This window comes from Zeus faber, assembly GCF_960531495.2.
Source record: "Zeus faber genome assembly, chromosome: 8".
In the NCBI taxonomy this organism is placed as follows: domain Eukaryota; kingdom Metazoa; phylum Chordata; class Actinopteri; order Zeiformes; family Zeidae; genus Zeus; species Zeus faber.
Window position 1 is genome coordinate 24,273,335 of NC_137195.1, and position 15,000 is coordinate 24,288,334.

Below are 15,000 nucleotides of genomic sequence, written 5' to 3' on the forward strand. Positions count from 1 at the left end.
GCCTAATCTTCAATTTTAATCTGGACTTGGATTGAAATGGCCTTTCTCAGTCAGTTAAAATAGTCTCAAAGTCAGATATCCAGAAGGAAGATAAGAGCTGATCTAGGCCTAAGTTATGTCTTGAATTAAGATAGATAAATAGCGAAAATGTATTATTTGGACTGTTCAGAGTATGTCCATGAATACAGCCTATTGCCATTGCTTTCTACGGACACAAACATTGAATATATAGGGGCAGTTTCACAGCCATGGTTCAATCTAAATCAAGACTAAACTAATCCTACTTAAATGAATCCAGAATTTTAAATTGCTTAATTCATGGTGAATTAGTTCTAGATTGGGAAGTCCTAGACTAAGTTTATTCAGGACAAATGAGCTACTGTCAGAATGGTTGTTATGGACAGGAGCTACCCCATTGACAGTAGCTTGGCTGAGTTTTAATGAAGGCTAAATACATTTGTGAATTAATGGTCCCGACACTATCATCTGGACTTTTCGAAAGGGAGCTGCAGGGCAGCGATAGAGCCCTCAATACTGTGTGTATGTGCTAATCTGGTTGAGTGTGTGTGTGTGTGTGTGTGTGTGTGTGTGGGGGGGGGGGGGGGGTTGCATTTGTCTGCTTGGATCTGTGTGTGAGTTTATTGAGTCATCAGAGCTGAAAATAACACTGGAGAGATGGAGAAAAGGGAAGCTAATCTTTCTTTCTCTCCCTAACACACACACACACACACACACACGCACACGCACGCACGCACGCACACACACAACCAACCACTGTTGAACACATAGCAATAGATTGGCTCGACAGATCCCTAAAAAAAAAATCGTTTATGATAATAAAATTGTTAAGCTGAAATCCCTGAGCTTTCTGAATGATAACAATATCGATTTTTTCTTTTTTTTCTTTTTGCGTTTTGATGCTCTCTGCTATGCATGTGTTATTTTCTTGGATTACTTTTTGTTGTTTGGATGTGTAACTCCATGCGTTATTGACGAAACAATCGATTTCCCTCTCTGGGAAATGCTTGTGTTGACATTGTTGCTGCTGTTTATTTGAATAACGCTCTTGTGCATTAGAATGCACACAACCACCGTTTTCAATGGTAGAATCATACATCGTTCAACCTCCCGGGGAGAACAAATTCACATACAAACCAGAGAGCGAACAAAACAAACAAACAAACTAACTAACTAACTAACCAACCAACCAACCAACCAACCTACCTACCAACCTGCTTACTAACTAACTAAATAACTAACTTACTAAATTACTTACTTACTTACTTACTAACTAACTCGCTTGCTTGCTTCCTTGCTTGCCCGCTCGCTCGCTCACTCACTCACTCACTCACTCACTCACTCACTCACCATCTAACTAACTTATTCAAATATTATCACTTGTATGTAACAACTTTCTGGTTTCAGTTGTAGAAATGTATTAACTTCTGTATATTACTCCTGAACCGCTATTAACAATGATATGTTTCGAACGTTCACATTTTTTAAAGCACAAAGTAAAGAAGCAAAAGATGCCGAGCACGACCGATGTGAAGTTTGTTGCGTTTGTTTGAAAACTGCACCCAGACTCCCTCACAGCAGACCCTCAGTGCACGGCAGCAGCGGCCGAGCGTTCTCATACTGTGTGGATCTGTGTCCGTCCGTTTCCTGAGGTGGTGTTGAGCGGCACGGACAGCGGCTTCCTCCTGACGGCTCTCACGCCCTCCACCGAGTACGAAGCCATGCTGACGGCCATTTTCAAGGACGAGTCGGAGAGCGACACCATCTCCGTCGTGGAGACCACGCGTACGCAGCATTTTATGTCATCGTTCGATCGCCTTTCTTTGTAGGCGTTGATGTGTCGAATCTAACAATTGAAGAGCTTTCATTTTCTTGCCATCGGATGTGTTGCCTTTTTTTTGTTCCCGGCTTTTTCGTCATGTGATAATAATGCTATTGAATTGTGTTTGGTGATACATTCGACTTACGCCCTGAAAGAAACACTGCCAAACTAAGTTCCAAAAGTAGGACTGTGTAAGAACATTTGCACTGATCATAGAACCAGGGGAATAGAACCAGAACATTAGTCCCCAACCCTGGCTTATTAATTATGCATTTCTGTCTCATTCCCGCAAAGTTTTCCGAAATGTCGGGATGGATGTCCCTGTCATCAGCTGGTTTACGTCGTTCTGTGTGTTTACGCGGCGGCTAGTACAACAGCGGTTGCTGCAACGACTCCCGGTAACAAGCGCTCTTAGTGTAATTGCTTTCTTTGCGCGGGGTTTCTTGGGAAATTATGACTCCAGACTGTTCACTCTGAGTGTTAGAAGCAGCAAAACGTTTTGCTCCCGCGTTTAAATAGTATAACATCTGAATGGTAATGAAACCCCGTCCGTTTATGTCCAGTGGTATTTCACGGCTGGATGGTGAATGAAAGAGAACTGGTTTTGCTTGTGTTGGAGCCAGCTCTTCGTTTTTAAATGTAGCTGTAATTAATAACGTCATTCCCGAAATGGGAAATTCGACCAAAAAAAAGCCCAATTCAAATCATTAACTAGTCATAACCATTTAAGTCCTTCCATTGTGATGGTCCAACGCAATCTATGCTTAGAACCACAGCGCCGCTGACCACTGGGCTTATATGTCATTTTGACCAAGAGACAAATTTTCCTTGGAATTATACACGAGTGCACTAATGGTTCCAGCTTTCTAAAGGTATCCACATGTCCTCGCTGGCCAGGTGAGAATCCTCCCTCAAGCCGGAGCGCCTGTCCAAGAAAAAGTGTTCCGCCACTAGAAATGACGAGGCTCTGTGAGTTGCCAAGCCTTGGTTCTCGTGCCAGAGAGAGAGAACAGTCCTACGGTCCTACCGGTCAAGCTCGGGCCACCTTACCCGATCTTTCGGGGCTGACTCAGTCAGTCCAACGCTTTTGATTTTATCGGGGCGAGTCTTCCCAAAATCCTTTGGCGTGGGCGCGTCAAAGCCTCAAATGGCAATTTTCAACGGCCAATGAGATTGTGCGCCGGCACGATGGCAAAGCCAAAGAAGGCGGCAAGTATCGAGTGTCGTGGGATGCATTGTCGTGGGTGATGGAGTACCACAGGACTGCGTTTGTCTCTCCTCTGTCTTTTGATTTGTGCTCCTTGAGGACTGCAGTCGTGATGTGTGTCTGCAGAGGAGACCGAATAATTGCAAATTTCAGGCGTTAAATGTGCACTGTTCAATCTTTTCATTGTAGTTCGCGATTGAAAAAATACGGTGACGTGGACGAGGCTTCAGCAGAGCTTTGGCAAATGTAGCTTATTTAATTTCAGAGAGTTAAATAGAATCACTGGAGGCAGCTAAACGCCTGTAACTGTTCTAGAGTCGGTCAGGATGCTGCACTCCTACTTTAAAGCAAACAAATCCAGCGGCGGCTTTAGAAACTGGTGCATTTTCTATGAGTCACGTCCACGAAGCTGGCTTTCCTCCCCTGAAGCCTGGGCATTAGGTCCATTATCACCGCGGCGGCCCGGAGGCCATCTGGATTCTGCTTTGTCTGGGGAGTCGGCTCGGGCTAAATCAAGTCACCGCAGTTTCTCCGCAAAAAAACGCTCAAAACCTGACACGTCTCCTTCGTTTCGAGGTTCCCACCCGCCACTGCGGAAAGCTTCAAAAAAACACGATAGCTTTGCTTTGAAATTCCATCACAGTTCCACGAGATCGTCATTCAGGCAACTGTCGAACGAGTGGGTCGTCACCGCCGCTGTCACACCGATTTGTTTACTGTCTGGCTTGTCCTTTTCTCGTCTACCGACCGCCCTAGGTCCAAGGTTTTTGAGGGAGTAACCTTGAATGAGAGGGTAGCTTTTTCCATCCGCGTCGCCAGTCCCTCTCGGTCATAATTACAGTTTCTAACGCGCGCGGGTCTAATTAACCTCCGCTTCCTCCTCCGCCACACTTTCCTACGCAACAGTCGCGCGTCCGGTGGCGAGGAACCTCCAGCTGAGCAAGGAGACCACCAGCAGCATGGAGGTGTCGTGGGAGCTGGACGACCGCCACGTCGAGAGCTTCAGGGTCTCCTACGCCAGCCCCACCAGCGACCACGAAGAGGAGTCGGTGAGTGCGACTCAAATCGTAGGGAATTCATATACAGCATGTTCACAGCTTAAGGGCGTGTCCTTTCTTTCAGGTGTATTCACAGCAGAGTTGTAGGGTACAGTATGTTTTTTGATTACATATACAGCCGTCACGCAAATTGCGTCTTGGTGCCCTGGTGCTATTTGCACGAATTTAAATGAGCTATTATTCACACATTCGGTGCAAAATTCTATGCAAATGAGCCTCGTTGCAAAAAAACGTCCAATTCACAAACAACGGCGCCAACAGCCGCACGCAGTTACACTGAGTGACACTATCACCGGGAGCTGCAGGGAGCTGGGGGTACCTGCACGGACAAAAAAAAGGCAGCGCCTTTTCAGCAAAACTTTCTGGCCCTGTTTGGCTGTCATGTCATTAGCGCAATATCTTTTGTGAATGGGACGCCGAGACACGCCCCCAAGTGTCGGTCCGTCTGGGATTGATCAGCGGCGCGAGTGCCCAGGTCACCTCATCCAATCAGAGAACGGATCACACTTTGAGTCCTGGTCACGGTCACCTTACACCTTTCCCTCTCCACCTCTTTATCCCTGCTAAGGGTTGTACATGTCAGAGCCTCTGGCAGGGACACACACGCACCACTTAAAATGACGACAAATAAGAACCTCGAATGTCCTCACAACCAAAAATGTCCTCAGAGCAAAAGTGGGCTGTCAAGGGGTGGTCCTCACAAGTATACCACTACAACCCCCCCCACACACACTCACCATCGATCTATCTATCTGTCTGTCTGTCTGTCTGTCTGTCTGTCTGTCTGTCTGTCTGTCTCTGTCCATCTATCTATCTATCTATCTATCTATCTATCTGTCTGTCTGTCTATCTATCTATCTATCTATCTATCTATCTATCTATCTATCTATCTATCTATCTATCTGTCTGTCTGTCTGTCTGTCTGTCTATCTATCTATCTATCTATCTATCTATCTATCTATCTATCTATCTATCTATCTATCTATCTATCTATCTATCTGTCTGTCTATCTATCTATCTATCTATCTATCTATCTATCTATCTATCTATCTATCTATCTATCTATCTATCTATCTATCTATCTATCTATCTATCTGTCTGTCTGTCTGTCTGTCTGTCTGTCTGTCTGTCTGTCTGTCTGTCTGTCTGTCTGTCTGTCTGTCTGTCTGTCTGTCTGTCTGTCTGTCTGTCTATCTATCTATCTATCTATCTATTAACCTACTGTACCTACCTTCTTACCTACCTGTATGTCCAACCAAAAATGTCCTCAGAGAAAAAGTGGGCTATCAAGGGGTGGTCCTCACAAGTATACCAATACAACCCCCCCCCACACACACACCATCTATCTATCTGTCTATCTGTCTGTTAGTTGCTCTGTCTGTCTGTCTGTCTGTCTGTCTGTCTGTCTGCCTGTGTGTCAGTCTATCTATCTATCTATCTATCTATCTATCTATCTATCTATCTATCTATCTATCTATCTATCTATCTATCTACCTATCTGTCTGTCTGTCTGTCTGTCTGTCTGTCTGTCTGTCTGTCTGTCTGTCTGTCCGTCTCTCTGTCTCTCTGTCTCTCTGTCCATCTCTTCTCTCACTCTTCCTTGTTGTTTTAATTTCCCATCTGCTGTGTCGGAGTGGCAGAAGATGAAGAGGCCAGGGCCGAGCCAGAAGACATTCCATTATCTTTTCAGCAGCCATTTACCTCACCGGGAGTGGAGACTGGAGGCAGAGGGGAGAAAATGGAAAAGGGAAATAAAAAAAATAGAAAGATAGAGGAAGAAAACAAGGGAAACAGCCGTTCGACAAACGACAAGAAAAACTTAAATATGGTTTGACAGTAAATCTGTTATTATGGATACACTCCTACTTCCACACAGGATGTAGTCAAATGAAGTAAATCCAGTCGCGTATTTTATGTTGTTGAACGGAAGTTGTGTCTGTTTTAATATTTCTGTGTATGCATGTTTGGAAGCACTGCATGTGTTTGTACGTGTGTGTGTGTGTGTGTGTGTATGTGTGTGTGTGTGTGTGTGTCCTGGTGGGGGTTTCACAAGCTGAGCCAGAGTGGACAGCTCCACATAGCATAGGAGCTGACTTCAGCCTGAATTGGCTTTACAATGTGCACACACACTTACACAACACACACACACACACACACACACACACACACACACACACACACACACACACACGTATCCTTAAACACTGTCTATGCTTTGGTTCTATGGTGTCTCATTTCTTAAGCGCAAGTTAGAACACTGTCGACTACAATAGTTTGATGTTGTGGCATATTGTGGTTAGATTACAAACCAACTGAGGATACAGTAACTTTATTCCTGAACTTGTCTGATTCGTTGCTGCGCCCTCTATACATAATGGTGTGACAGTTTGGTCTAGCGTTCTGCAGACTTGAGAGAAGCGAGGCGAGCTCAAATAAATAAAGAAATAGGCTGCGGAGAACTGTACGCCCTGCAGCGCTGACTGGTTCGCCTTATCTTCTCGCTGTCTGAGCGTGGGCCTGAACACACCGCACGAGCCAATTGAAATGAGCACAATTCTGTAACAGTGGACGTACGCAGGGCTTTGCAGGACTTAATGAATTGATCTCGGAATTGCTCCGAATCGTCCCACAAAAGCCAACCAAGGACATGAGCAGACTTCCGGATCGCACTGCTTCTTTGGTTGATTGTATCTGTGTTTCAGAAGTAAACTTTGCATGCTGGGGTTTTGGGTGGTTGTCTTTGCGTGTGTTTGCGTGTTCATGTGCATTAATGGGACACTCCGATCGTCAGGACATTTAGTGTCCTCATAATCTGAGAGGCTGTTTCTTTTAAGCATTTATAAGTCATTTTTAAACATTTCATATGCATCTTCAGATTTCCTTTCATGGTTCTTTAGTGCTGTTATAAATTGACATAATCCAAACTAATCTTTGGGTTTTTCTAGATGACCCCATAAACCACCTAGACCTCAATGTGTGTGTGTGTGTGTGTGTCTGTGTGTGTACGTGTGTGTGTGTGTGTGTGTGTGTGTGTGTGTGTGTGTGTGTGTGTGTGTGTGTGTGCGTGTGCACGTGCATGTATGTGTGTGTGGTGGTGGTCTCCAGGTCGTTGTTCCCGGGGGCGTGAGGAGGGCGGTGCTACAGTCTCTGCTTCCAGACACCCAGTACAAAGTGACCATCACGCCAGTCTACTTGGACAGACAGGACGGGGTCAGCGTCTCTGCCCAGGGAGTCACATGTAAGGACACACACACACACACACACACACACACACACACACACACACACACACACACACACACACACACACACGAATGCTTACTGACGCCTACTGTACAGCACACACATAGATGGACACACATGCACAAATAAATTCACACTAACATACCTATAGGGGACAATATGTATACAAAAACATTCTGAATGCATGTAAACACACAAGCGCGTGCACACACGCACGCACGCACGCACCGACGCACGCACACACACACACACACACACACACACACACAGACACACACGCACACACACAGGGTCAAGACGCCGCCAAAGAGGCTGCCTCCCATTAGGTGGAAGGACACGGGAGTATTAAAAATAGGAATGATTAAAAGCAGATTTCCATTTCCTTCTGGAGAGCACAATGTTAATCTCCATTCAGCTAATTCCGTGTTCATTCACGATCTTATTCAGATGGGGCGGGGGGGGGGGGGGGGGCGTAATTGACAAAAGATACGGAATCTTACCCTAATTATGCTAATGAGGGCTGTTTATACTCACAGCGGCTCCCCTCATTACGGAGACAATTAATAGCCACACTCCGCCGTAATTGATTTTGCTCGGTTCTTCTCCGGATTATCGCCCGACAAATAGTGGGAGATCGCCTCTTCTGCGCGTTGGGAATTGAAATGTCAAAGGAGACGCGAGTCATTAAAGACGCAGTGTTTTGCCGCCGGTGAATAACGCATGTATGTGCCCGGCAAAACATGATATTCAATCAAGCCGCGGATTGAAAGCAATCGTCTTCCATTCGTGTAATGTTTTAGTCAAAATTTGTGATGAGCTTCCTGGAGTATTTTGATCAGAGAAGGTGCGCACGGCAAGAGGAGTTTTATTCAGTAACGAGATGGAGCTAATCCCTATTTTTTGTGTGTGTTTTTGGTGACATAAAAGCAAAATAATAACTTCCGATCAAACTCCATGAAACAAAACTGAAGCCAACGTTAAATCTGTTTCCTGAGTGGATTTTGAGGCTTTCACACGACCGACCCGTCACCACACATTGTGCCAGTGCATCATTTCAGCACATTGCCAGAAACACCTGTGTAAAAAGGACAAATATTGGACAATTTCCACGCCAGTGAAGTTCCTCTCTGACTCTGATTGGCTCGTCTCTCGCCAGTGCCGCTGTCACCGCCCGGCAACCTCCGCGTGTCGGAGGAGTGGTACAGCCGATTCAGGGTGACCTGGGACCCGCCGCCGTCGCCGACCATGGGCTACCGGATCGTTTACCAGCCTTTCTCCGGTACGTGCACACATAGATAGATAGTTCTGGATCTTACTGCTGTTTCTCTTCATGTTCAGACTGCTGTGTGAGAGAAATGAGGCGATGGGTTCGACATGGACAGTCAAGGACCCAAAACCGACAAAACATCCAAGTACAGTCTTTATCTAAGAAAGAAGGGTTCCGTTGTATCTAACCAGACCAAATTCAACATTTGGGACTCTTTCCAACTAATATGTTTGGGGACAAAAAACGCTTAGGGGGACATTCATTTCTGCATGAATCTTTTTTTTGTACTATACAGTACAGGGTGCGATTCCACTGAAATAAGTAATGTCTCAAAGTCAGGCTCTCTCCCCCTTGTCCCTCTGTATGAGCGTAAAATATGAGAGAATTGAACTTTTTTTAATCTCCTTTAAGTGGTATAATCATGAAATTCAGATATTGCCATATCTCCATTCAAAATGCCTACTAGCCTAATAATATAGCCTACTGTAACTCAAGGGAGTTACACTTAAGATAATAGAGTTTTATTCCTATACATAACTTTAAATGACCATATCATTGAATGTAATGAACTTCAGTTTGATTCCTCGGATGGGAACATTTAAATCCATAAGATGTTACTAGAGCAGCCCCTTAAATTCTTCTATATCGTAACATGGTAGTTAATCCCCATAGTTAAGTCACATTTAAGTTCACCACACCCTGTCGCCACAATTCCCCATTTTTTTTTGTTGCTGTTATTTCTCTATTAAAACAATTAATACAAGGCCATTGGTTTCTTTCTGTTGCTTTTCTCCCTTCAAGATGAGCCTTTTTTATTGTTTCCACGGCTGCTTTCAGTCATTGAAAGCCAATTACTCAGTCTCTTGAGGTCCCGGCTTCACGGAGACAGATGGAATTGGCTTCATTATATGAATTAAAGCTTAAGGGGAAAATACACTTCACCAGGGCTACTGTTTTCTGTGGAAGAAGAACAGCTTAAAAGGCACAGTGCCATTGAATTAAAAAAAAAAAAAAAGGGAGAAACACACATCCACACACACAGACACACGCACATGTTTGGCTTGGTATCACCAAAGCACCCTGTAGCAGGCTTGCTACCCGGGTTCAGGGTAAGGACTCAGAGAGACGCAGGTTATACTTGGAGTTGAGCCGGCACAGCGTTTTTTTATTCACAAGGAGTTGAAAACGTAACAGCGCGGTCTAGGTACGGAAATAAGGAAACATAAGGGACAACTTTAACATGAGACCAAACATCGTATTCTGTGGTTCCTTGGTTCAGAGCGCTTGGCTCCAGAGCGCTCCTGCACGATCCCTGCTGCCGTGATTGGAGAGTCAGCTCAATTAGCCACAGCTGGCACCGAGGCGAGGGGCGTCTACCAGTCTACCACGCTGCCCTCCCCCTCGCTGGCTCGACCACGCCACTGAGTCTACCACATACCCCCATCGCCCGACTGGGAAGCCATCCAGCCGACAGCCGACGTCTAAGTAGGCGTCAGCGTATGCCGCATGTGGATGAAGAACCCGGTCCATTAGTCTCTGAAAGGTGGCTAGGGCCCCAAACAACTTGAAGGGAAGTGTAACAAATTGGCACAACCCCTGTGGAGTGGAGAAAGTCGATTTTTCCCTTCACTCTAGAGACAAGGGAATCTGCCAGTAGCCCTAGGTTATATCCAGTGTCGTAAAAAACGGGGCCGTGCCTAACCGGTCAAGTAGCTCGTCAACCTGGGGCATTTGGTATGCATTGAATTTTGACACCTCGTTCACCTTATGGTAGTCTACGCAGAACCCATCAACCCATTGTGCTTGTTGACTACCACGATGGGCCTACATCAGTCATTCGTAGACTTCTCAATTACCCCCATTTCCAGCATGGCCTTCAATTCTGCTCGCACGATTTTGCGTTGTTTCAACAGGGTGGTGTATGAGAGAGGTTGTCAGCAAACCGCTGCTGTAATGTGGCCACGTCCGCAGCCTGGCCCCGTGAGAGGTGGTCATTTCAAAGTGCCAAAATCCAAATCGTCTCTCCCGATCACCGGGACGGCCAGAGAAAGAGTCGCCCCATCCTCCGTGCTTTTAAAAGGTTGAGGTGATACACCTGAGTCGCCCCTCGCATGTCAGCTCATTTGACCTACACTAATCATCCGCCTCCCGGACCCGCCGTGCACAAACTTAGGAACCATGTTGTTCAGCGTCTTATTGAACCATTCCACCAGGCTGTCGGTCTGGCGGTGGTACATGCTGGTCTGAATTGAGCGGACACTCAACAGCTCATAACGTTTCTGCAGTGTACGGGACATGAAGGATGTGCCTTGGTTGGTCGTGATTTCGTTTGGAATCCCGACCCGGGAGATGACCTGAAACAGTGCTTGCGCAACACTCTTTGCGGAGATATTGCACAATGGCACTGCTTCGGGGGAATCAGGTTACATACTCCTCCAGGACTAACACAAAGCAATAGCCACATGCACTGTGGTCTAATGGCCAGATGATGTCCTTACCCAGCCTTTCAAACGGGCCCTCCACCATGGGAAGGGCCCTCAACGGCGCTTTTCGGCATGGCCGGCCGGTTAACCAGCTGACATTCAAGGCAGGCAGCACACCACTTGCGCACATGGGCCAGATTCCCAACGAGAAAAAGCGTGCCATTAACCTCTGCAGTGTTTTTTTGCGCCCAAGGTGACCGGCCATTGGGTTACTGTGAGCCGCCTGGAAAAGCATTTCCCAGCGGCTTTTTGGTACCAACAATTTGGTGATCTCCCTCCTGACTGGGTGTCGCAGTTCACCTGATATAACACATCCCTAATCATTGAAAAGTTTGGGTGCGCGAGCACCGCATCCGCGCGCACAGACTCCCCATCAATTTTCACGAACCATTCGAATGCAACAGGCAGCTTGTCGTCCTGTGTTCGAGGGGAAAGTCCTTCATGGGGCTGTCCGCACCGCCAGCACCCCTGCCTGAGTGTCTGACGAGCCGTCTCTGGGCTCGTCTCTGGACCATGCTGGGAAGAGTATTGGAAGAAGATTCAAGATTCAAGATTCAAGATGTTTATTTATCACATACTTATAAATTCAGTACCAGCATACATATATGCAGTGAAATGCATTGCAACGCACCTGGAGATTATGCACAAGAAGTACTAAACTGACACAATAGCTAACTAATTACTAACTAAACTAACTAAACAAACTGATTCCTAAAATGTAATTCAGTAAGTAAATACAATAAAATCAGAGTAAAAAGGTAATATACTGAACGACAATACAAAAAGAGATAAGAGGAATAGACTATTATGTATATACAGATATATACAGTAAAGTGGCATGTGAATAAAAAGAGGTAGTGTGTGTTGAGATATACATCACTATATGTATAGTTACACAACAGTATGACACAGCAATACAGTAACAGTACAGAATGCAGGACAGTATGCAACAGGCAGTGGGGCCAAGGAAATGGGGTTGGTGCGGGGAAAGCGGCACGGTGTCCCACAGCACCGAAAAAGGGGTTGGAGAGGGAAAGCAGCACGGTGTCCTGCAGTACTGACGGCCCTGGCTGGGTTGCGCCCACCCTCCTCTGCGGTCCCGACCACCGCCGTTACGTGGGGGTCCGCTTGACGGCAACAACTTAAACACAAGACCAAATGTTGGACTCCGTGGTTGTCTGTTTCGGAGCACTTTGCTCCAGAGTGCTCTTGCACGATCCCTGCCACTCCTCCCTGCAAGGCAAGACAGTCACATATGGAACCTTCCTTCATTGGCCAGTCAGCTCAATTTGCCACAGCTGACACCGAGGCGGAGAGCATCCGTCTACCACGCTGACTTCCCCTACACCTGTACCTACACCTGTAGCCCCGTAACAGCCCATTTTCATTGGGACTTCTGCAAAGGGGGGGTCATCAAAATAGTCAAATAAGTACGGCACACTATATCCTAAAACAATACATATAAATTGTTGCAATACATCTTCCAACCACTGGTTGCAGCAGTGAGCATCTTGTTAGGAGCAGCGGTGAAGAAGAAACCATCCAGCTGACACTTTGAATGCCGAAAGGATCTTTTCTATAACTTATTTTTGACATTTACACACAACTGACATATTGTGCCATTGCAGCGGGTTATTACAAATATGTTTGAGAGTCCTTCAAGGTAGTTTGTGTTGCAAAGTGCGCTGTACTTTATGGGTTTGAGTAGCCCTTTGCCAACTACGGGTGCATTTTGACGGGACCCCGCTCTACAGAGGTCCCAATGAAAACATGCGGGGACTGTTACGGGGCTACCACACACCCATAATGCATTTCCTCCCTCAGACAGTTGGAACAGGGACTGTAACTCAGAAGGATTTTTTTCTTTTAATAGACTGACTTCAGCCAGGTAGAGGATGGCGTGTCAGGCCAAAGTTACCTTCCAATTAAGATAAGTTTAATTAGAAAAGTGACTTTTCTTTAATAACCCAGTTTAACACCTCCTCCGCTTACCCTTTTTTCTCTCCTTCTCTCCTATGTGTGTGTGTGTGTGTGTGTGTGTGTGTTGGTGTTTCTCTGTTCTTCCTCAGTCGCTGGACCAGCTCAGGAGACCGTGGTGGGCGAGGGCGTCACCTCCTCGTTGATCTTGAACCTGCAGAGTGGGGCCGAGTACGGTTTGGAAGTGACGGCGTCGTACCCTAACGGACAGAGCGAGCCTCTCGTCGGCACCGCCAAAACACGTAAGCTACCTGACAGCCCAGGTACCATAAAAGCTAAAGTTAAACAACCGGTTTAATTGTAAGCATTTGCCAACTTCAGTGGTTGTACTAAATTAAAGTATCTTGGAGTTTTGTTGTGCTTTCAGTTGTTCTCAATAGAAGCCCCAATTGACAGCCAATGACCCAAATATACTTTTTCCTAGGATTTGGGTTTACGCCCACCGATGCCCATGCGACAGGCCATGGATGGCTCTGGTTTCACCACATCCTTTACGTAAAGGCACAAAGTCACCTTAAGTTCTGTCTTCAGCTCCCCACATTTTCATCACTGAACTACCACAATTTGTCCCGAAAGCTTTCTTGTGGTCCCAAATCAGCTCGTGGAGTTGGAGAAGCTGGTGGGGGGTGATGCTTGTTGATGTCTCATCAGTGATGCCATTTTAAGTGGCATGGTGGCTCAATGGTTCCCACTGTTGCTTCATAGCAACAAGCTTCCTTTGGTTTAAGTTTGCATGTTCTCCCCATGTTCACATGGGTTTCCTCCGGGTTCTCCAGTTTCCTCCGACCCTAAAGACATGCGTGTTAGAGTAAGACTCTCCTGTCGATGACCCTGACCAAGGCATTGGCTCTAGAACTGGAGTTGGTCCCAGGTTGCTGTGCCAGGGCTGCCCGCCGCCCCAACTTGGCACTTTAGATGAGTTGAAATGCAGAGGACAAATTTCCCCGCAGGGATTAATAAAGTGAATCTCTTTCTTCTTCTTCAACACTTTAACTTCAAACACAATTGCTCTTCATTTTACATTAGAAATGGGGCACAAGTTTGTCCTGTATGCTTTTAATTGTCATCTCAAGATAACATTTGGGATGACAAAGGGCAAGATGTAAAAGGGGTCGTTTAGAAGACGTTTCTCACTCGGCTCTGCTCACCTTCTGTGGTGAGCTTGATCGGGGGCCCTCCTCTGGTCACCTCAGATGTCCATTCCAGATACCAACCATCAGGGAATGGTATGATTAAAAGGATAGACGCTAAGGCTGTCGAAAATGAAAAGTGTAAGGATGAAGGAGATAGAGAGCTGGAGCCAGAGAGCGAGAGAGAATAGGCTACAATATGCATAATCGGCGGTTGCTGATACCAGGCGGTCTAATTTCCATGGAGACTTTGGCAAATAGATAGACAGAGAGACATTAATATTCCCCAGCCAGTGAGAGCAAGCCTTTCTGCATATAGATTCGGTATCGCTAGGTGCAGCAGGGCCTAATGCAGGCTTAAGCACCTCTCTCATCTAAAACAAATAGACTGTTGGAGAGAGAGAAAATGTGTGTGTGTGTGAGAGAGAGAGAGAGAGAGAGAGAGTGAATGAGAGAGAGAGAGAGAGAGAGAGAGAGAGAGTTCATGCGATTATCAGGAAAATTGCTGTAACATCAGTTGCTGGAAAGTTAATGTTGTCTTTAAAGCTTAGCCTCCGATTGGCCGCGTCAGATGAGCGCACGGACCAATTGGAGTTGAAGGCAAACATTGTCTATGTTTTGAAAGTTCCTCAATTTGTCATGCTCAAGATTAAAACAAAAAGAAAAGAGACGATTGTTGCTTTAATCTAAAAAGTTTGTGATCCCCGAACGCTTTTGATCAAGACAAGAATTACCGAGAATGAAAAGCATTTGAAAAGCAAGGCCGTGGTTAAAAGGTGCTGACATTGGATGGCT

The 15,000-nt window shown here is 46.0% G+C and overlaps 1 protein-coding gene across 1 annotated transcript in view; it reads left to right on the top strand.

Moving 5' to 3' along the window:
* Positions 1-15,000, top strand: part of col14a1a (collagen, type XIV, alpha 1a) — a gene marked incomplete at its 5' end in the record, with an annotated part of 166,966 nt that overhangs the window by 70,695 nt on the left and 81,271 nt on the right. The window contains 5 exons of the mRNA XM_080004861.1: positions 1,671-1,803; positions 3,954-4,096; positions 7,211-7,343; positions 8,505-8,627; positions 13,168-13,317. Of these exons, the coding sequence (XP_079860987.1) occupies positions 1,671-1,803; positions 3,954-4,096; positions 7,211-7,343; positions 8,505-8,627; positions 13,168-13,317 (682 nt within the window). The remainder of the gene's footprint in view (positions 1-1,670; positions 1,804-3,953; positions 4,097-7,210; positions 7,344-8,504; positions 8,628-13,167; positions 13,318-15,000) is intronic.